The sequence below is a fragment of the Cylas formicarius genome, unplaced genomic scaffold (genome assembly GCF_029955315.1).
Source record: "Cylas formicarius isolate icCylForm1 unplaced genomic scaffold, icCylForm1.1 PGA_scaffold_1__22_contigs__length_36826433, whole genome shotgun sequence".
Taxonomy (NCBI): Eukaryota; Metazoa; Arthropoda; class Insecta; order Coleoptera; family Brentidae; genus Cylas; species Cylas formicarius.
The window spans coordinates 8,930,483-8,949,919 of record NW_026844264.1 but is presented as its reverse complement, the minus strand read 5'-3'; the positions used below and the strand labels follow the sequence as shown (position 1 = coordinate 8,949,919).

General features: G+C 35.1%; 6 protein-coding genes across 8 annotated transcripts in view; 4 read left to right on the top strand and 2 right to left on the bottom strand.

The window, feature by feature from the left end:
- The first annotated feature begins 47 nt into the window (after nt 1-47).
- On the top strand, nt 48-11,417 carry LOC132696431 (uncharacterized). Its single transcript, XM_060661243.1, has 4 exons — nt 48-187; nt 245-298; nt 7,027-7,841; nt 11,118-11,417. Exons 2-4 carry the CDS (start codon nt 278-280, stop codon nt 11,281-11,283), a joined length of 1,002 nt encoding a protein of 333 aa, XP_060517226.1. The 5' UTR covers nt 48-187; nt 245-277; the 3' UTR covers nt 11,284-11,417.
- Nucleotides 11,418-11,711: 294 nt separating this feature from the next.
- On the top strand, nt 11,712-12,571 carry LOC132696818 (gonadal protein gdl). 2 transcript variants are annotated; one of them, XM_060661868.1, is made up of 4 exons: nt 11,712-11,889; nt 11,943-12,121; nt 12,199-12,335; nt 12,395-12,571. In XM_060661868.1, exons 1-4 carry the CDS (start codon nt 11,810-11,812, stop codon nt 12,530-12,532), a joined length of 534 nt encoding a protein of 177 aa, XP_060517851.1. In that variant the 5' UTR covers nt 11,712-11,809; the 3' UTR covers nt 12,533-12,571. The 2 variants fall into 2 exon arrangements, with proteins under 2 accessions (XP_060517851.1, XP_060517852.1); XM_060661869.1 differs by having other exon boundaries at nt 11,715-11,889; nt 11,943-12,103; nt 12,395-12,566.
- A 1,132-nt stretch (nt 12,572-13,703) lies between these two features.
- Nucleotides 13,704-15,935, top strand: LOC132697204 (NADH dehydrogenase [ubiquinone] flavoprotein 1, mitochondrial). Its single transcript, XM_060662512.1, has 7 exons — nt 13,704-13,844; nt 13,904-14,134; nt 14,189-14,481; nt 14,546-14,776; nt 14,850-15,082; nt 15,322-15,494; nt 15,551-15,935. Exons 1-7 carry the CDS (start codon nt 13,784-13,786, stop codon nt 15,775-15,777), a joined length of 1,449 nt encoding a protein of 482 aa, XP_060518495.1. The 5' UTR covers nt 13,704-13,783; the 3' UTR covers nt 15,778-15,935.
- A 60-nt stretch (nt 15,936-15,995) lies between these two features.
- Nucleotides 15,996-16,781, bottom strand: LOC132697205 (mediator of RNA polymerase II transcription subunit 20). Its single transcript, XM_060662513.1, has one exon. It carries the CDS (start codon nt 16,632-16,634, stop codon nt 15,999-16,001), a length of 636 nt encoding a protein of 211 aa, XP_060518496.1. The 5' UTR covers nt 16,635-16,781; the 3' UTR covers nt 15,996-15,998.
- A 158-nt stretch (nt 16,782-16,939) lies between these two features.
- On the top strand, nt 16,940-18,745 carry LOC132696582 (uncharacterized). The gene has a single exon (XM_060661481.1). It carries the CDS (start codon nt 17,221-17,223, stop codon nt 17,932-17,934), a length of 714 nt encoding a protein of 237 aa, XP_060517464.1. The 5' UTR covers nt 16,940-17,220; the 3' UTR covers nt 17,935-18,745.
- A 449-nt stretch (nt 18,746-19,194) lies between these two features.
- Nucleotides 19,195-19,437, bottom strand: part of LOC132696829 (specificity protein transcription factor 3-like) — a 26,533-nt gene continuing 26,290 nt past the window's right edge. For both annotated transcript variants that reach the window (XM_060661881.1, XM_060661880.1), the window contains exon 10: nt 19,195-19,392. In XM_060661881.1, coding sequence (XP_060517864.1) covers nt 19,273-19,392 — 120 coding nt within the window. In that variant the 3' untranslated portion in view covers nt 19,195-19,272. The remainder of the gene's footprint in view (nt 19,393-19,437) is intronic.

The following is a 19,437-nucleotide window of genomic DNA, read 5'->3' as shown; positions in this document are numbered from 1 at the left end:
ACCCTACAGATGCACGGCAAAGTACAAACTGTATTCGCTCTACGTCACTTTAAATTATCATGGTATTTCTGTGCTTCATAGTCAAATATATTCTCAAACTCCAAAGCACGACAAAAACTTCCGTTTTAAGCCGATTTGAAAAAAAGGCCGTTATAATTATTACTTCGAATCCGGCCGAGTAGAAAAGGTGGGTGACGTATATATAAATTGTCGCAAAGCCGAATACTGTTTTACAATTTGGTAGACTTCTTTTGTGTTGTGGTTCTCTGTAACTGAAATGCTTCGTCCGTCGATTCTGGTGAGTGAAGGGATATATACTTTATTATTAAGAACTGATTTCACGGCGGTTAAGCGGTGAACGAATATAAAGAAAACAAGTATCTCGAAATGAGTATAGATTTCACTTTTTTTTTAATTTAAATATATATTATTTAAATTGTAATTGGTCATTACTTTTTGTTTTTCGTTATTAGAGTTTTTGTCGAATGACAACAACTACCTATAATTACCATTCATTGATTGAATTCTTTCAGGATTATCTTGATTTACCGACGTATACATATAGAGTGCTACTTTATGATAAGCTGTTAATAAATATTTCAACGACTTCCGATTTTAATTAAAACCTTTGAAAAGGACAATGGAATATATTTTTCCACAATTCTCATCATATTGTCAGTTAATATAACCACTGGCCAATTTCCACAAAATCGTCGACAGGATCTTTCAGATAATATTAAATAACAGATTGTTTCTTAAACACCGACAACCGATTCATTCGGGATACATATAGAATAAAAAAAAATATTTTTCACAAAGAAAAGTTAATACCTCCCTAGCGTCATTGGGAAATTCAGATCTATTTCAACGTTTTTTCAAATTGGTGGAACCAAAGCAATTGACCATTTTTTCCTTTCTCCAAAAACGTTTTTCACACTGCTCTGCTTTAAAAAATTTATGTATTAAATTACGAGATCTAAATTCTATAACATGCTCCGCGAGTGGACCCATTAACCGTTTTAAAAACGAACAATACGAATCGAAAAGTTGAGTAAAAGAATTCGCCAAAATAGAAAAGTAAACTAATCGCTTAAATTGAAAGAAAAAGGAAACTTAAGTTGTTCTCTTTCGTGTTTGTACGTATTTGTAGTTTCGCAATGTTCTATTAAAGTATTAAATTTTAACACAAAGTCGATTGAGATTTCGTCTTTGACAATAATAATTTTAAATAACACTGTTGTTGATATAGCGTAAAAACCTGTTATATCTATTGGTATCTATAAAAAAACATTTTTAACGAATCCTTATTTAAGTGGAGTGAAATATTATAATCAAAACTATATAATAAAAATGTAGTATGGGGTAACATAACACACTTAATATTTTAATATTCTCTAAGGGCACATTGGAATTTTTATTTAGAACGTCTCACTTTATCGGGTAACCGAGAGTTAGCTGTCATCTTCCCTCCCTCTCGTCTCTTCTCTTTTAAAACCCCGCAATACCAAGATATTTGAATTTCCGGCGCGAACTACCACAAAAAAAAAAGATCAACCAATTAGCTAAACTGCTTTCTTCTGATTATTTTTACTTCACACTTCACACAATACGCTTATAGAATACGGAGAAGACCACTAAGTTTTATAACCTTCTAGCGTTAAGAAACAAAGTATAATAAAGCAATCTCTTCCACTATTTATTATACCAAAAGGTCTCAGTAGTTTTAAATTTAATAAGGAGATTTGTAATATCATTTTATCCCTTTTGTAGAATGTTTTTCTTTTTTTAATTAAAAAACTATTTTTTATACAGCTTATTTGCTTAGGTATCTAATAAGGTCGTCACAAAGTTAGGTTAGGTTAGACTAGGAAAATAGGTTAAGACAAACCAAGTTTCAACTTCGCGTTTTGTAATTTTATATCGCATTAAAGTTCTTGTTATTGTTTTTTTTTCTACAGATCAGAAAGAATACACAAATTAAACAAAACTTTGTTTTTGTAAATGGGACAGGCTGTAGGTATATTATTTAAAATTCTATAAGGTTATTAAATTTCCTTAAAATTAACCATAGAAAGTCATGTAGTTTATTAATAATTGATTAATTATTGTTAAACAGTAAGTATTTCTCATGAAAAAAAGAGATATTATCCATAGAAAATAAATGTAAACTTCATTTAGTAACTTTTTAGTAATTATTTAGTAATTGAACAATCACTATTAAACAAAATCCTTTATCATATACTATTCCAAGTCATTTTAAAGGGGATTTAATTATCTTTTAGAATTTTGTATTATGCCAACACCATTAATTTTAAACGACCCTGTATTGTATGAAATAAACTGGTGTAGATAGTGGGATTCTTCTTTTTCTAGTGCCATCCCCTAACGGAGGTTGTCGACCACTTCTTGTGTGTTTTTTTTATTATAAAAATACTTCCTGTCTGTTTTTTGACGTTTTATTGCTATCTACTTCGTAATACTAGCGACCAATGAAGCAAGCAAAAATTCTCAGAAGACTGCAAAAAGTTAACTTTAATAACTGGTTCTCGGAATTCTTGGAATTCTTTATGATGACCTCTGGGACAGCAAAACTTTCGGATCTACGGTCTTTGTTCATTTCAGTTCTATCAAACATTGTGAATTGCAGATATATGCGGATAATAAACAGTTTTATATTGGCTTCAATCCATATCAACAACTAACTGCATCAAATCAGCAAATGCTGACCTGATCATCGTCATAAACTGCAATTCAATTCTTCCAAATGCTGCCTTATCATTTTTGACATAAAGCGAAATTTAAGCAAGGAATTAATAATATAACAATAAATCAACAAACTTGTGTTAAAAACTTGCAAGTGCACTTGGAGCCCTGCTTACAGTTTCACAAACATATCAACAGATTATTACCCAGAATTTTTTACCCATTGAAGCTTGTTTAGAAAAGTCGAGGTCTTGTTAATAAAAATATTTGAAAAAATATGACAAAATTGAAAAATATGACCATATAGAACTCTAAAATGGGTTGAACATGGACAGTCGTCTTAGTGTTTACTCTCAAGATTATCACGTCAAGTACACCCACATATTCATCCAACAAACTAATTAGGATTACCAGTGACCGCTCTAGGAATACTCGATTGAGACAATCATTTCAAATTCCTAAACACATATTAACTCTATATCAGAAATGGCTGTGCTGTTATATCTTACAAGTTATTCAAAAAGCTTTCTATATATTCCTTTAAAATCCACCCGAGTCATCTAAAACTCTCCGCCATGTTTAGCATCCCCAAGCCTGCATCCGACTGGAATTCTGCAGACGTTTCGCCAAAATCTCACTTGGCGAATATAAACAGCTTCAGATTTACAAGCCATCAATTGTTATGGCAAATATAGGCGAAACCCCGAAAATGGCGGGTTAGGTTTTTCGTCTCTAAGACCAAATCGGTTCAATTGACAGCTGTCAAATGTGACATTATTCGGACACCTTTTGAAGACGAGTCTTTTCTTATCTCGATTTATGTAAAGAGCTTAAAATTTCCAATCCAGTAATTAATTTTTAGTTAGTATCGAGTTAAAAGTCATTTTTGGAGTCAAAATACAAACACACACTTTTCCAGACCACTAATTCCCCTACCAAATTATTAAGAGTTCTTGCTTTCGCAAAATCAATGAAATCGATTCTTTGCCAAAGCATACGCGTTCCTCACTAACGAATCAGCTTCGAAAAAAATTTTTTTTTTGTCTGTTTCCGTTCTCCGTTCTCGTCTTTTGGTTTGTACGTAATAACCTTGGAACCGTTTGACTTACGAAATTGAGATTTCAACGCTCTACGATATACATAAGCCTATGAAAAAAGCTATCGACTTCAAATTCGACAATCAAATAGTATTTGGTCCCCTGATGGCACCTATTGAAATAATTGGGGGGGGGGGGAGGTTAAGGGTTTAAGAAACAAATCGATTCTCGAAAACCTTTTATGTGATCGAAAAAATTTTTGAACGAGATAATCCGCAAGATCAAATTCTATAAACGCTTATTCTTCATATTTTTTAAAAAATATACAGGGTGTGGCCTGAAAATTGTGGTCTCCTTATAATAGTAAATGATCATAACTAGAAGGCTGGGCTTCAATAGTCAGTTTCTTTATATAGCCCGTTTGCACAGCTCAAACTTTTGCAAGGTTTTGACCTATTGTACAGGATGTTCGATTTAATTCGTGCTATATTAAGAAATGTAGCAAGTATGTTAAATTTGCAGCTATAGACTTCAAATTTTGCAGACAGGTAGAAGTTCACACTCACATTTAAACTTTTGAAACTCGGCGTCATTGAATTTTTTTAATTGAAATTTTTTTTTGGGTTATTTCGTTCGTTTTATTGCTTCCAATAACAATAAAACCGAAAGCACACTTGCCACTGTTGTCCATCCTTATATTCAAAACATCACTGACCATATATCAAAAGTTCTAAAGAAATATAACGTCAAAACCAGATTTACCACTTGTCTAAAAATCTCTCAACATCTTCGATCCAACAAAAACAAAATTCCATTTGAGATGCCAGGAGTTGACAGCATTCCATGCATATGCGGCGAAGAATACATGGGAGAGACCTGACGAAAAATATCAGCTATTCTCAAAGAACATGAAAGAGCCTTAAGGCTAAGACAAATAAACTCATCAGCAGTTGCCGAACACAATCACGAAACCGGACACAAATCTTATTTGATGAAACTAAAATTCTTGCATGTAATCAATTCTTCTACCAACAAACAATCCGAGAGTCTATAAGCAACCTAACAATCTTAACCGCGACTCAGGTCTCTACCTGTCACCGATATGGGAATCAGTTATCCAAGACGGTGATTATGGCACTCATTTAGCTCCGCGTCCCTCAAACAATATACAACCAGGTACAGAGTAAAATATGAGCCAGTTTCAGTCAAACTCTGAAGAAGTCAACAGGATGATTGGCGAAACTTTAGCTAGTTCGACTCAACAAAAACCGACGCAGGGAGAATCCAGTCTTATAAAAAGTACTACAGTAGCCTGTGGAAGTTTATTTGAAAAATTAATGCATAAGAAAATAACATTCATTTTGTAAAAGTTCCATAGTGGTCCGCAGGAGCACGATAGAAAAACAATGCGTCTCTCTAGCGATTTTGTAGTCTGCGTAGCGCGGAGCAGTCGCCTCGCGCAGCAACGAGATTGCGAAAGGAATCTTGTTACTTTCAAAAATTGATGAAATCGAATTTTCGAAAGTATCTGCGCTCATATAAGAGTTTTATATCAGGGTAACGGTAGGTCCTACGGGATTGCCGTTGGTACAGAAATGATCACCGTCGAAAAAACATTTTTTTTTGTCTGTTTGTCTATTATCCGTTCTCCATTCTCGTCTTTTGGTTTTTCCTGAATAACTTTCGAACCGTTGGAGCTACAAAATTGAAATTTGCCTCCTTTTTAACCCTCCACGAGGCGCATAAGCTTATAAGAAATGCCCCTCCGAAATTTGAAGCAATCGACTTCATATTTGGCACATATATGCAGCCAGTGTCGGAAGCTCTACAAAAAATATTATTTTTCAAAAACTGTTTACGAGACCAAAAAAAATCTTGAACCAGAAGAAGCAGAAGATACACCTCTATAAACTTTTCAAAAATATACAGGGTGCGCCGCAAATTCAAAAAAACTGAAAAATGGGTCCCCCTATTATTGAAAATTGGTTATAACTGAAAGACTATGATTCAGATCTCACTTTTGTATTTAAGATTTTCACCTATTGTACAGGGTGTTCCCGATATTCCGTGCTAAATGAGAAATGTGTTAGGTGTCCTAAATTTGCAGATATCAACTTCAAATTTAGCGTAGAAGTAAAAATTGGGCGCAATCAAATATTACCAAGTATTTTTTAAATATATTTGATTTTTTTTTTTGGTAATTTTAGCTTCCAGAAAAATATGTTTTCCTCCATAATCGTTGTTCCGGTTGGCAAAATTCTTTAACCGGCAAACGCAGAAGATCCAGTGTAATAACATTTATTGCAGGCATTTTTTCGATTATATACAGGGTTTTCAAATTATAGGCAAAAATCTAAAAGACCAAGAAAATTGTTTTTTTACAGAGGAAATTATTAGCCGCAAATCAAAAATTGTAAAAAATATGACTAGTTGGTTCAAACGGTGTTATAGGCCGCATCAAGAGCTACAATTTTGGTATTTGCGTTTTTCGTCTATCACATACGCTGCTCGGGATATTTGAAAAAGTCCATATTGAAATCGCTATTTCGGGAGCTGTCAAGACACCATGACGTCATTGATTATTACAGCGCACTGCATGGTTTCAGAAAAAACTTATTTTCTCGAAAACCATTTACTATTTTCAAAAGATTCTTGAACCAGGGCGCGTTGAAAATCCAGAGCTATAACCTTTACTTCGAACAATGATTGTATCATATACAGGGTGTGTCGTTTATTGGCTAAAAATCTAAAATATCCTAAAAATTTCAAGTTTCGTTAATTGTACAGGGCGCGAGATATTTGAAAAAATATCATTCGACAACGCTATTATTTGTGCACATTTTGATATTTACCGATGTTTGCTGCAACTTTGAAGTTCGATGAGATGTGAAGGACATTTTATACAGGGTGCATGCACAATTAAATTACATCGATTTTGCGAAAGTTCCGTAGTGGTCCGCAGGAGCACGATAGAAAAACAATGCGTCCCTTTACCACGCGAAATCGCGAAGTTCTTTCCTTTTATAATAAAAAGCTGCTTCGCGCTACGCGCTACGAACTTGCCCCGCCCAGCGACAATTTTTCGAAAGCAATCTTGTTAATTATAGTCCTTATAGTTAATTTTTGAAAGTTTCTTCGGGTTAAATGTAAGGACAGCTCTTCATAACCTAGTATTATTTTTCTTTTACACATACACGACGCCTTTATTTTATATATTCATTTGCAACTTCGAAAACAACGAAGCTATCGGCGACAACGCTGCTCAACTTTCACATTTACGTTGTAGGTGGCCTTGGTCGCGGCCGCGACGGTTCGTCACGTCATTTCCGGTTCGGTACCCGTTAGGGTAGTCGGTCAGGAATATTACCCCATCGCCTATGACGCGTTCCCACAATCGACCCAAATATATTTGCCGGAAAGTTTCGGCAAGCCACCTCAAGATCGGGACGTTAAACAATACTATTACGGCCCTGTCGCGCCTGGCAAATACGTCACGCAAACTGCGTCTCCGCCGCCTACCGTTTACGAAATCGACGTCCCGCCCACCACCCTAGTCGCGCCGACCGAAACGTCGTGGAATCCGAACAACAACCCGAAACTGTATTACCATCCGGTGCCGATACCAAAGGTCGAAACGAAAAGTCCGCCCCTGGACTACTTAAAAAAATTAAACGAGGTGCTTAAGAAACAAGGCAAAAGTTTACCGCCTGCGTTGAAGGAAAACGCGTCGATAAAACCCGAGTTTCCGATCGACAAGCTGACGATTAAGAAGCTGGAAAAAATACAAAAGCAGCGCGGGAAAACAGCGAAGCTAGACAAGCCCGTTATCCTTATACCAAAAAAAAAGTTTTCGGCGGAGGCGCAGGGCGCGGAATCACAGCGGGCGCCAAGACCAACTAAAGAAAATCTTGAAACGTCAGGGGATTCGGCAAAGTCGGGTAGCCATTTTTCGAGCGGCGAGCAATACTCACCTTTCGCCGACTCGCACGCTGCGTCGGCTCACGGAGCACCGAGTAATGGCAAAGGGGAGAGGCTCATTTTTCACATGGCAGGACACGATGGACCGATGAGCTACAAATGGGGCTACGATACGGGAAAAGGGTGAGTGTGAATTAATCGATTCCGTATTAATCTAATTTCAAAATTGGTATCAACCATATAGCTACTAGACATATAAAGGCGCTGCTTATGCTGACAGTACAGGAACTCATGAAACAACTATGTAAATTTTTTGTGAGAAGTTCCATTCATCGTGCGCATGCGCGAGATTTAAAATATCATTTTTAACCAATGCCAGCTCTAATTGCAAATTCTGACGTAGGACCCATAAGACTTTTCAACAAACAATATGGCCGCTGACAGTATTTTCTCAAAATAAGTCGAAATCCTATTAAATTTTGGGGCAAAAAAAGAATTAAGGTCTGGAAAAGCAGAGCAGAATTGCAGCACCCACGTCAGCGTCAGTCAAATTCAGTAATTAATTTGCCGTTCTTGTTCTTCAAGATACGATGCAATTTCTACATGTATTTTTTTATAAGCTATTTTTTTTGTAAATCTGCGAAAAGTGTTAGTTTTCATAAACTCATAGGTTTAACCTCCATTGAAATAACTTGGTGATGGTGATATCGCACATGAAACATCTAAGTGAAAAAATGTTCAAGAAGCAGCTCCTATAGAGACTAATTGACAATGGGAATTTCTTATGCTTGTTCTAGTAAAAATTGTAGCTTAATTTCTTCCTTACATTTCCTGTAATTCTTGTAAACTAATAGTATATTATGCAACAAGTGCGGTAAACGGCATTTGACTCACGAGTTTATTTGTCACGAGCGGAGCGAGTTTTGATAAACGAGTGAGTTAAAAAGTTTACCGAACTTGTTGCATACTATACTTTTTCTACGACCGTTAGTTTTTGGGTACATTTTCGCATAACAACACAAATACATTCACTGACATGACTGATAGAATTGAGAAACGTCAAAATTCAAAGCGTGGGAAGTATCTCCGAAAACATCCAATTACTCCCAAATCCGTGCGGTAAAATCCCGGAAATGTCCGAAGTGGCTCGCATTTATGGGAAACGAAACTGACGTGGTACAGTGACGCTTCCTGCACGCTAGATCGGTGGGTAATTAGGTATTTTACAGATGGGGATAGAAAAAACATATTACCCAAACATCCTTCGTAGCTATTTAAGTGTAACTAAAAATGTAGGGAATTCTGTTTAGTAAATACACATCTAAATATTTGTGTAAGTCTATTTTCCAGTTTGTTAAATGTCAAATATATAGGCATCAGTGTTTCTTTAAAATCCTATTGGGTCCTATTATTTGTAACATTTTCTGTAATCTCGTGAAAGAACAAAGTATGGAAAGCACAAATTATATAAGTTTGTGAGTACGGTGGAGAGATATTTACACCCAAAATTAAAACAACTTCAGCACAGACTTCTGCGCCAACAGTAATTACTTAGCTCGGCGTTGCCAATTATGTTCGGATTTCAGAGATTGATCTTGCATTCTTATAAAAATTAATCAATTTTCCAGAAACATTATGGCAATGTATCAACTCAGTCAGTTGGGGATGACGCATGCGCAAAAGTTCTATACCTTCTCTACTAAAAAATCATAGCCACCTGTGGCGCATCAATTTTTAGTATGGTAGAGTCACTATATCTGATAGCTATATGGTTGGTACCAACCTAACTGGCAATAATTATGCAATTCTATGTACACCTCCGGATCAGCAGGTTATTGGAACCAATCGTAAAATATGAAGCAATAATCCTACAAAATTATAGATACGCATTAGGAATGAAGGAATAATGGTTTTCCATCCGTGAAGCGTTTTAAAAAACAATTTTTGCTATAGACATTGATATAATTCGATTTAACTAATCGGATGACAGTTTCCAAATCACTTTTCGCATTCTCGCTTGTGTCCGGTTGCTTATAAACACATTTTTTTACGTTATATTGACCAACAACAAAATATGCTGCCAGATTAAATCGATTTGATAAGTTATTCGGTTATTGTTTATATTCTATGAACCATTTTATGCCCCTTTTTGTCAATAATTCGTTGCACAAATTACCGTTATGCTAAAGTGTGCAGAATTCGATAATATCAATGACCTATTTTTTAATTTAAAATAAATGGCTTGACTTATTATATGTTTAAGGTACTTTATGTACTTTTGTCTACCGACCAATGCGTATTTTACATTCAGCAAAATTTAATTACGCCGTACTTTCTAAAAGACATTTTTTTAGTGAAAAAATGAAATGGAACACCCTGTATATTAGGTTTCTATTATTTACTCTTATTAGTACTTTACGAACAGAAAACTGAAAATTTTACCTGAACGTGAAAAGTCTACAGAGACGAATTAAGTATAATAATTTAATGTTACTACAAATTACTAATACAAAGTGGAGTGCGGAAACAATTTATTAAATACGAGATTTAAACAAAAATTATGAACTGCCCAACTTTGGAAAAATAATTTAAAGAGAGTTTTCCGCTGGGGATATTTTTAAAAATGCAATAATATTGCTAATAATTCCCGTAAAAACACTTCAAAACTGAGAACAAAACTGCAAACCAAATTAAGTTTTACTTTATTTATTTCTCGAACTGTCTCCCACCTACTTCGCTACACGCTATCACAAGCTCTTTAAACGATTAGGCAGTATAATAATAATAATTTATTTAACATTCTTCTTTAAAACAAATATTAAATTAGATATATTAGTTTGACACACTATTTGAACACTCAACAATAAAAATAGAATAACAGAAACCAATCAAAACTAAGTGGCCACATGTTGTGGGGCCGATTCCCACCGGGAGCCTATGGTGTTGCCATTATTGGTTGTGAGCTGGCCGAATTGCCTTATGAAGCACTGGCTAAATAAAGCCTAATTTTAAAAAAAAAAAGCGAAACTAACCAAATACTTGCCAATTTGTACACAATTAAAATGCAGAATTCCAATAGCAACAATGAACTAGTCAAACATTTAACGCCTGTTTGCACGTTTATTCTTACGCTCAATTAAAAGAGAAATTGGTGCAAAAACCGACGAAATGTTTGTTTTACCAAGGCACTTTCGCGAGGTACTGTCAGTATTAATTATTGTTATACGGAAGCGATATCGACCGCTTTATTAGTGTCGAATCACCTTTTATGTGTATTATCTTATATTTTTTGGTTTTATTCAGAAGAAATTGTTTTTTTTTTCAAATATGCTTTATTTGGCCACTGCTTCATAAGGCATTGCGGCCAGATTACAACCAAGTTATAACCTACAAACAAAATTTCAACAAACAAAATAGTTTTATATTCTAAAAAAAAGTGTTATTCTTTATGTCCTGCAGGCACAACAGACAATTTAGATTTGAAGAACGCGACAAAGAAGGCATAATCAAAGGCCAGTTCGGATATTACGACAAGGAGGGCAAATTTAGGATGATGAATTATCACGCCCACCCTGAGAGCGGCTTTCACATGGAACCGATTGAGCACGGATTAGATGAGGATTAAACCAATTTTCAATATAAGTAGATATTAAACAGCCATGAATGTAGCCAAATTTTTAATACAGGTTTTTTTTCATAAAAAAAGTGCCAATATTATATTGTATTTTTTGCTGATAAATAATCAGAATTGTTTTCGTATTTTTGTTTTATTATTATGCTATAAATGCCGAACAATAAACAACGAAAACCTATAGATAAATAAACGAACTTAATGAAAACGTCATAATTTACAGTTAATAACAATTTTGTAAACGCAGTGCTTTGGTCTGTCTTCTTTTTTAATAGGCAAAACGCAAGGATCAATCGGGTAGGTGACGGATAACTTCTTTCAAATATTTTCAAGTCTATACATGGGTGAAAACCTGTCGCTCAACGCATGGTAAATAAAAAAAGAAGATTTGTAGATATGTCAAAACAGAATACTAAGATAAGTTTTGAGAATTTGGGTGGAGGTCTCGTGCGAAAAATGATCCCACAGAAATAAGAAAAGAAGAAGAAGGTTATTTTTGGTTGTTCAATAAGTTAATATAATGGACGAATCTCAGCTTTTACAAAAGAAGTTGTATTTCTTATTGGAAGAATTACAAAATATGGCTAGTGAATTGTCGCCGTAAGTGCATTGGGTGACCACATTTTTGTTGGACTAGTCATATTTTTTTGTAGAAAGTATCAAATGCGTTTACCTTATGAACTTTTGTCTAGTTTGGCCAATTGCCTGTTAAATGAAACGGTATTTGAGATCGTGAAGGGATTGTTGGAGATACAGCAAGTAACAGAGCAGCACCTTTTCCAGCAAAGATTGCAGTTTATTAATTCAAAAAAAAGTTTGTTGAAAACACAATGTAATTTTTAGTTATAGGTTCATATCTGTTATAGTATTACCTTGGCTTGGATTCACTACACGCAAACTTATTTTTAGTTGAAGAACAAGATTTATTGAAGACATATGAAAATGATTCAGATAAGAAGATAGAAGTTTTACAAAAGTTTATGATTAAACAGAAAGAAGAACTAAAAGCTTTTGATATGAAACTGGTACTTGAGTTAGATAAAAAAGTAACCTGACAAAAATTTCAAGGGTAGTATTAATAAAGATAAAATTTAAATTATTTTAGGTTGCCGATCAACAACACATTTTGGAACAAGCCGGAGTTCCAGGTTTCTACCATACAAAAAATCCATTAGAAGTTAAAGTTCAAATGCACCTTTTAGATTTTCTGTTAAGGTTAAGCTGCATGCAAATGCCTGTTTAATGTGTGTGGATATTTTTTCTAATTAAAATATTGAAAACAGTTTTTCCAATTAATTGAACCTTATACCCTATATTTTTTCGAATATAATCATTACTCAAAGCTATATGGGTAAAACAAATTATAGAAATAAAAAGGAAAAAATTGAAGTGACCACAACTTGCCTTCAATTCAATTATGCGTTTCACAAAAAAATGTTGGGCTCGACTGCTAGGATCATTCGCCCATTGCCGACTTCCGTCGAGGATTTTCGCTTCTGGTAAATGACCACCACGTACAAAGAAGAAAAATAACCAATAATTTGCTCAGCTAGCAAAAAACGATTTTGACCAAATTAACCAAAAAAAATCGGCTTCCCCCCGCTTCCACAAAGGACCATCCGGGCCCATCCGGCCTCCATACCGGCGTGAACAGGGAAAAAGGACGGGGCCGACGACGGTTATCACTTTAAAACATTCACTGAACACTAAAAACACTAAGTCCAAACAGTGGAAACCGATATCAAACTTTTGAGGACGAATACAAAGGATTCTGTCGGGAGCGAACGGAGGTTAAACCGCCGCATACAATGCTCCACCACAGAATGCACAACTTGCCTTTAAAAATGACACTTCCTTCTTCGTTTTCACCACGTGGGGGAATTTAATTAAGGACACTCGGGAAAGAAAGTAACCAATTGTTCACATTAACCTGAAACAAAGGGCTAAAGAAAGAGACAAACGATTCACAATTTCTGTTAGGCACTATGATCAATCGCCCATTGTCGACTTCTATCGAGGATTTTTACTTTTAGAAATAGCCCAACGCGTAAAAAGAAGAAATATAACCGATATTTGCTCAACTAACAAAAAACGATTTTGACCAATACCAAAAAAAAACGGCATCCCTCCGCTACCACCGCGGACCATTCGGGCCCATCCGGCCTCCGGCGCGAACGATCAAAACAGCGGGCGGGCAGAACTTGAACACTTGTAACCAAACATCAAACACTTCAGAAACTGAATCACACGAAAAATGACTGATATCAAGGTTTTTGGGACGAATACAGCGGATTCTGCTAGGAGCGAGCGGAGGTTAAACCGCCGCGTGCAATGCTCCATCACAGAATCCACAAGGCTAAAGAGTTAAACGATATTGGCCACAAATATTATTTATGACGTTTTCACAGAATCGATAGTTTGCGGGTGTTATTGGTTAACCTCTTTAATTAACCAGATGATAAAAAATATTTAAGTAAAAATAAATACTATTAGAATGTCTGGCAATTTAATCAAGTTTCGAAATCTATCAAAATGTAACCACATAATCCGTAAAGGTATTGTCTTAATTTCGATTTTCTTCAATCAATTTTGGTTACATAATTCTTGACTGCAGATATTCTCGCACCCGTTATTTTTAATGGACAAATCGCATTCTATTCTGGGCCTCCTCCGCCTGGCACTCCTCCTCCACAAACGAAAACTAAGTTTGGCCCTCTCTCTGATGATGATAGGATTTTTACAAATCTCTATGGAAAACATGATTGGAGGCTTAAAGGTGCTATGAAACGTGGGGATTGGTATAAAACAAAAGAAATATTATTAAAAGGATCAGATTGGATAATAAGTATGTTGTCCTTAATATGTGAGTTCACCAATTTATCCGATGGGACAATTTTAGATGAAGTTAAAACATCTGGTCTTCGTGGTAGAGGTGGGGCTGGTTTTCCAAGTGGAATGAAATGGTCTTTTATGAATAAACCTAGCGATGGCCGTCCCAAATATTTGGTGGTAAATGCTGATGAAGGAGAACCTGGAACATGTAAAGATCGCGAAATTATGAGGCATGATCCTCATAAATTAGTAGAGGGTTGTTTAATTGCTGGTAAAGCAATGGGTGCGAAAGCCGCATATATTTACATAAGGGGGGAATTTTACAATGAAGCCTCAAACATGCAGGTTGCCATTGCTGAAGTAAGAAATCTATATAATATTGTCAAGACTACATAACAAAAATAATCATTACCATTTATTACAGGCATATCAAGCAGGTTTTTTAGGAAAAAATGCATGTGGCTCTGGATTTGATTTTGATGTTTTCATGCATCGAGGTGCTGGGGCATATATTTGCGGTGAAGAAACTGCTCTAATTGAGTCACTGGAAGGGAAACAGGGTAAACCAAGGCTAAAACCACCATTTCCTGCTGATGTTGGCGTCTTTGGCTGTCCAACAACAGTAAATAATGTTGAAACTATTGCAGTTGCCCCTGTAAGTGACTTTCAAACATACAATTTTGTCTGTTTGCCAGTATTTAAGTGGGATATTTCGTGACTATTTTTAGGCAATATGCAGAAGGGGCGGGGCTTGGTTTGCGTCATTTGGTAGAACTCGTAATTCGGGCACCAAATTGTTTAACATTTCTGGGCATGTAAACAGACCTTGCACAGTTGAAGAGGAAATGAGCATTCCATTGAAAGAATTAATCGAACGCCATGCTGGAGGTATCCAAGGTGGGTGGGATAATCTTTTAGCTGTCATCCCTGGGGGATCCTCCACTCCATTGATCCCAAAAAAGTAAGTACAATTATTCATTTCTTTATCTTCAATTTTGATTTCTATATTTTTGCTCTACCTTATAATTTTGGTTATTGTTCAATATAACAATGTTAGTGTGGTTAGATAACCTTAAAGTCAATGAAAGGTGTTCAGATTTAAAAAAAGGTTAGGATGTGTTTTTACAGGAATTATTATTTTAATGGACATAATGTTAAGGTTGATAGCATTAAGCACCATGTTATGCTTTTTGTGTTTAGTGTCTGTGAAGAGGCGCTTATGGATTTTGACGGTTTAGTTGCTTGTCAAACCAGCTTAGGCACAGCAGCTCTGATTGTAATGAACAAACAAACTGACATTGTTAAAGCCATAGCCAGGTTGATTATGTTTTATAAGCATGAGTCTTGCGGTCAATGCACACCATGCAGAGAAGGTGAATAAACTTATGTTATTTTTCATTACGGTGAAAATTGGTTTTTGCTGTTTAAGGGGTTCACTGGATGAACAAGATAATATATAGATTCGTTGATGGTGACGCGAAACCAGAAGAAATAGACATGTTGTGGGAAATAAGTAAACAAGTTGAAGGACACTCTATTTGCGCATTGGCTGACGGAGCTGCGTGGCCTGTTCAAGGTCTTATTAGGCATTTTAGACCGGAATTGGAGGAACGGATGAGGCAGTTTAACCAAGAGAAACAGAGAGCTTGTAATTAAAAACTGTTTTTGTTTAGGTAAAAACACATGTAATACAACTTGATATTTAAACTAATTTAATGTTATTAATATGTTCACGATGGATGATCATTTATTTCAGGTATTTTTACAAAAAAGTTATTTTATTAAATAAGTTATTTGAGTTAAAATATAATGGTTCACAGATTTTTGAATATATTTGAAACTTGAACCAAAAATTACCCATAATAAATAAGTGTGAATTATTGGGGCCTCATCAGCATTCCAGGGCCAGGTGTCTTCCTAAACACTGTGAAATGCTCCAAATATTGTTGAATAGTGTCCAGGGGAGAATAGATTTCTTGCATACGATTTTGAAAAAATGTGGGAGGATTTGTTGGACCCGATGATCCAAGAAATCCTTGCATAAATTCCATAATTAAATCCCAACACATTACTGGCACTGCACAAGGTCTATATTCAACTTCTACCAAAATACCCTTAAAATTACTACTAACAGTCACTGTTCCTAATTTCACACAAAAATCTCCAATTTCATATCTCGGTCCTTTTGCTTCTGCTTTTGTTTGTTTCTTTGATTGGTAGAAGCTTGACATTTTCATCATTAACAAATCAAATAAACCGTCCGTGGCCAGAGGTATTGTTTTCGTACCAGTTTCTAGAAGTGAGAATACCGTTGCTGGCTGCTCTGAATTGTGAAGCACGTGAACAGTTCTCTGATGCCCTAGTGCCGGCACAGAACTATACGTTTCGCAATCCACTAGAAATTGCCCTTGCTGAGTAGCTCCTAAAGCGTTAATTCTTTTGGAGAGGATCTCGATAGTTTGAGGTCCCGTCCTGTTCTCAACAGGAAATTGGGTTAGAACCGTAACTCCCATCGGGATTTCTACTTGTACACAATAAAACAAGTAAATAGAGGAATTAATTCACATTTTCTTCTAAAACTATGTCACAAATTGGAAATATAACATTATTTATTTGTGATATCAACGAAATCAAAACAGCGTATAGACTTGCAGCTCTAATAAATATCCCAACCTAACCAATCCATAGGATCTTTGATTATAAAATGGTATTTGTTTTTTTTTATGGATTACGGAACGCGACGTTTGGTCTGAGAAAATAATTCATAAAGGTTAAACGTACGTTTCTTGTGTTCCGTGATAGCTATCAACACAAGGTCGTCGTTCGATGTCGCTCGTCGTTTCTCGTGTGGTGAACGACACGTTGAAAGTAGGTTGTGACGTTTGTAATACGAAGTTATAAATACAGGCAAGATTGCGCGCTGTTTGGTGATATTCCGCAGCGTTCCTTTGTATTACGAATCGATGTGCGTCTGTGATTAATTGCGTTTCGTGGTGATTGCCTGTGTGTTGATGAGTCAGGGAGATAACATCCTGATTACTCTCATGGCGATAGTGTGGTCGAATTTAAATACTAACATATTGTGAAATTTTAATTAAAATGGCAAGCGAAGCCCAACGATTAATCGGAATATCCCTAACAAAAATAGCCCAATCTCGATCTCATCGTGGTGGTGCTAGTTTGCATAAAAATTTGCTTGTCGCGACTGTTTTACAAAAAGCGAGGTATATATTTATGGAAGAGGCCTACAACATAGTAATTTATCAAAATTCTAAATCAATCAGGGGAGTCGCCCTGGTGCCCGAGAAAGATCAAGGTAATGAAGAACTTCAAGCCAAGAAAAAGGAAGATTGTGTTTCCGCGTCTTGTGTTAAATGTGCACAGAATCAACAACATTCTGAAACCTATGAATCCATCGATTTAGTTAATTGTTCGAATGCTCTCCCAACTAGCACATCAGCCCAATCCTTAAAGAGGCGTCGGGGTGAGAGAGAGACAGAAGAAGCCACCCAGAGAAGTTCATCAAAAAAAAGAAAACATAAGGTTGAAACTCGCGCAAGCAAAAACGATGGTATAAATAGTGCCCCTGAGGTCAGTGAAAATGTCCAGCAAAAGACAAGTTCAGCAAATATTGAAGCAATGGAAATTGATCGTATTACATCACTTGTTTCAATCTTCAGCTTCAGTATGGGTGCTGATGGTAAATGTAATAAGATAAATCTGCCAACACCTCCATCAGATTTGTGTTCTGCTCAAGCAAAAGATTCTTCAGACACATTGCAGCAGAGGTCATTTCTTACAATGACTGTATAGTTTGTAATGTAGTGTAGAGCAAAGATCAAGATGTCCATTTCAAAAGTGCATTGCTATTGTATCATGTGTATAAAAAAAGGTGAATTTTGGTTAAGTCAGAGTGATTTATAATGAAAGATTTTAAATATCAACCTTAAATTGAATTAAATTTATAATTACGGCATGTCTGAGTGTTGTAACATTTTCAGTACCTCGCCATTTGTTTAATAGGAAAATTCTCAATTTACTCATTCAACTTTTTTAACATTAGACTAATTTGTTTCCCTTTTTTTGTAACTGCTCCTTCAGTTTTAAAAAGTTTAGTCCAATTTGCTTTTTATTTTATCGAGATTGTTTAAAAAAATGTTCAAATGTATGTTCAGAGAAACCTTAAAATGACAAATATGAGACTTGGTAGCTTACCTATCAAAATCCTTAAAATGACTAACAAAAAATTTATATAAAAATCATATTTTAACATTATAAATCTTATCTTTATAGTAACTTCCTTTATTTTTAAAATTTGTATTAATTTTTAATAACTATAATGCAGCAGCATATACGAAAATTAGAAATTTTTATGTTACAGAAGTTCAAATTATATTTCACAACTTCTGGTTGCATCAAATTGTACATACAAATCTTGTCACAAAGTACCACTGCCTCTCTTGTATTTGACTTTGCATAATTGAGTGTTTTTAAAAAATACTGTAATATAATTTCATTAAATATATTTTTATAAGCTATTTGTACTGGTTTACAATCAATAATTTAGGACTTAATGCGAATTTTGTTAATTTATGTTACATTTCCAGAAAACAATAAAAAACATTACTGTTTAATGTGTTTTTTTTTAATAAGTTTTTTTTTTTGGAATTTTTCCTTGCTGTATGGGAATTCTTTTTTTCAGTAATAAGATAAACTGAGCCAAATAATTAATCTTTGCTTTTGGTTAACTGATTTTAGCAGACAGAAGACCTATTAAAAATTGTAGGAATATCGCCATACTTAAAATTGATAAATATAGCCTTTAGACATCATATAGATATTAATCATGAATCAAGGTAAGAAGTTTCAGGCTAAATTTGGTTTCGTATATCCCCAGTAAAGGTATTACCTGACTTTTATCGCGTGTAGTTAGTTTAAGTTCCGACTTCTAAGAGTAAGGTCCCGAAATTGGTCTTTATGGGGGGTGTAGTTCAGTTTATGATGACTGCAGACTTTTGATTGAAGATATTAAATATTGTTTGACAATAATAAAAACAACTAGATATATATTTATTTACAAAATTATAAATAACAAACAATATAGGCATTTATTTATAACAATAAAATATACAAAAAGTGGCATATTTAGTTTCAGCTATCTAAAGGGTCCGCGATAATTAGTTCATCTTCTGCGGCACTTATAGTTATCATCATTTTCTCTTCATTGCTAGAACTGTCTGAGGATGCTGACTGTGTCGATGTTGCCGCCTCCTGGAATGAAAAACGCAACTTGGTTTCCATTTTGGTTTTTTCACA

Excerpts from the sequence above, each read along its gene's own strand:
- LOC132696431 (XM_060661243.1), top strand. The coding sequence starts at position 278 with ATGCTTCGTCCGTCGATTCTG. Across the intron at positions 299-7,026 it reads TGCTTCGTCCGTCGATTCTG|GTGGCCTTGGTCGCGGCCGC; the intron begins GTGAGTGAAGGG and ends TTTACGTTGTAG. Across the intron at positions 7,842-11,117 it reads GGCTACGATACGGGAAAAGG|GCACAACAGACAATTTAGAT; the intron begins GTGAGTGTGAAT and ends TATGTCCTGCAG.
- LOC132697204 (XM_060662512.1), top strand. The coding sequence starts at position 13,784 with ATGTCTGGCAATTTAATCAAGTTTCGAAATCTATCAAAATGTAACCAC. Across the intron at positions 15,083-15,321 it reads ACTCCATTGATCCCAAAAAA|TGTCTGTGAAGAGGCGCTTA; the intron begins GTAAGTACAATT and ends TTTTGTGTTTAG. Across the intron at positions 15,495-15,550 it reads ATGCACACCATGCAGAGAAG|GGGTTCACTGGATGAACAAG; the intron begins GTGAATAAACTT and ends TTGCTGTTTAAG.
- LOC132696582 (XM_060661481.1), top strand. The coding sequence starts at position 17,221 with ATGGCAAGCGAAGCCCAACGATTAATCGGAATATCCCTAACAAAAATA.
- LOC132696818 (XM_060661868.1), top strand. The coding sequence starts at position 11,810 with ATGGACGAATCTCAGCTTTTACAAAAGAAGTTGTATTTCTTATTGGAA. Across the intron at positions 12,122-12,198 it reads AAGTTTGTTGAAAACACAAT|TTGAAGAACAAGATTTATTG; the intron begins GTAATTTTTAGT and ends ACTTATTTTTAG. Across the intron at positions 12,336-12,394 it reads TACTTGAGTTAGATAAAAAA|GTTGCCGATCAACAACACAT; the intron begins GTAACCTGACAA and ends AAATTATTTTAG.
- LOC132697205 (XM_060662513.1), bottom strand. The coding sequence starts at position 16,634 with ATGGGAGTTACGGTTCTAACCCAATTTCCTGTTGAGAACAGGACGGGA.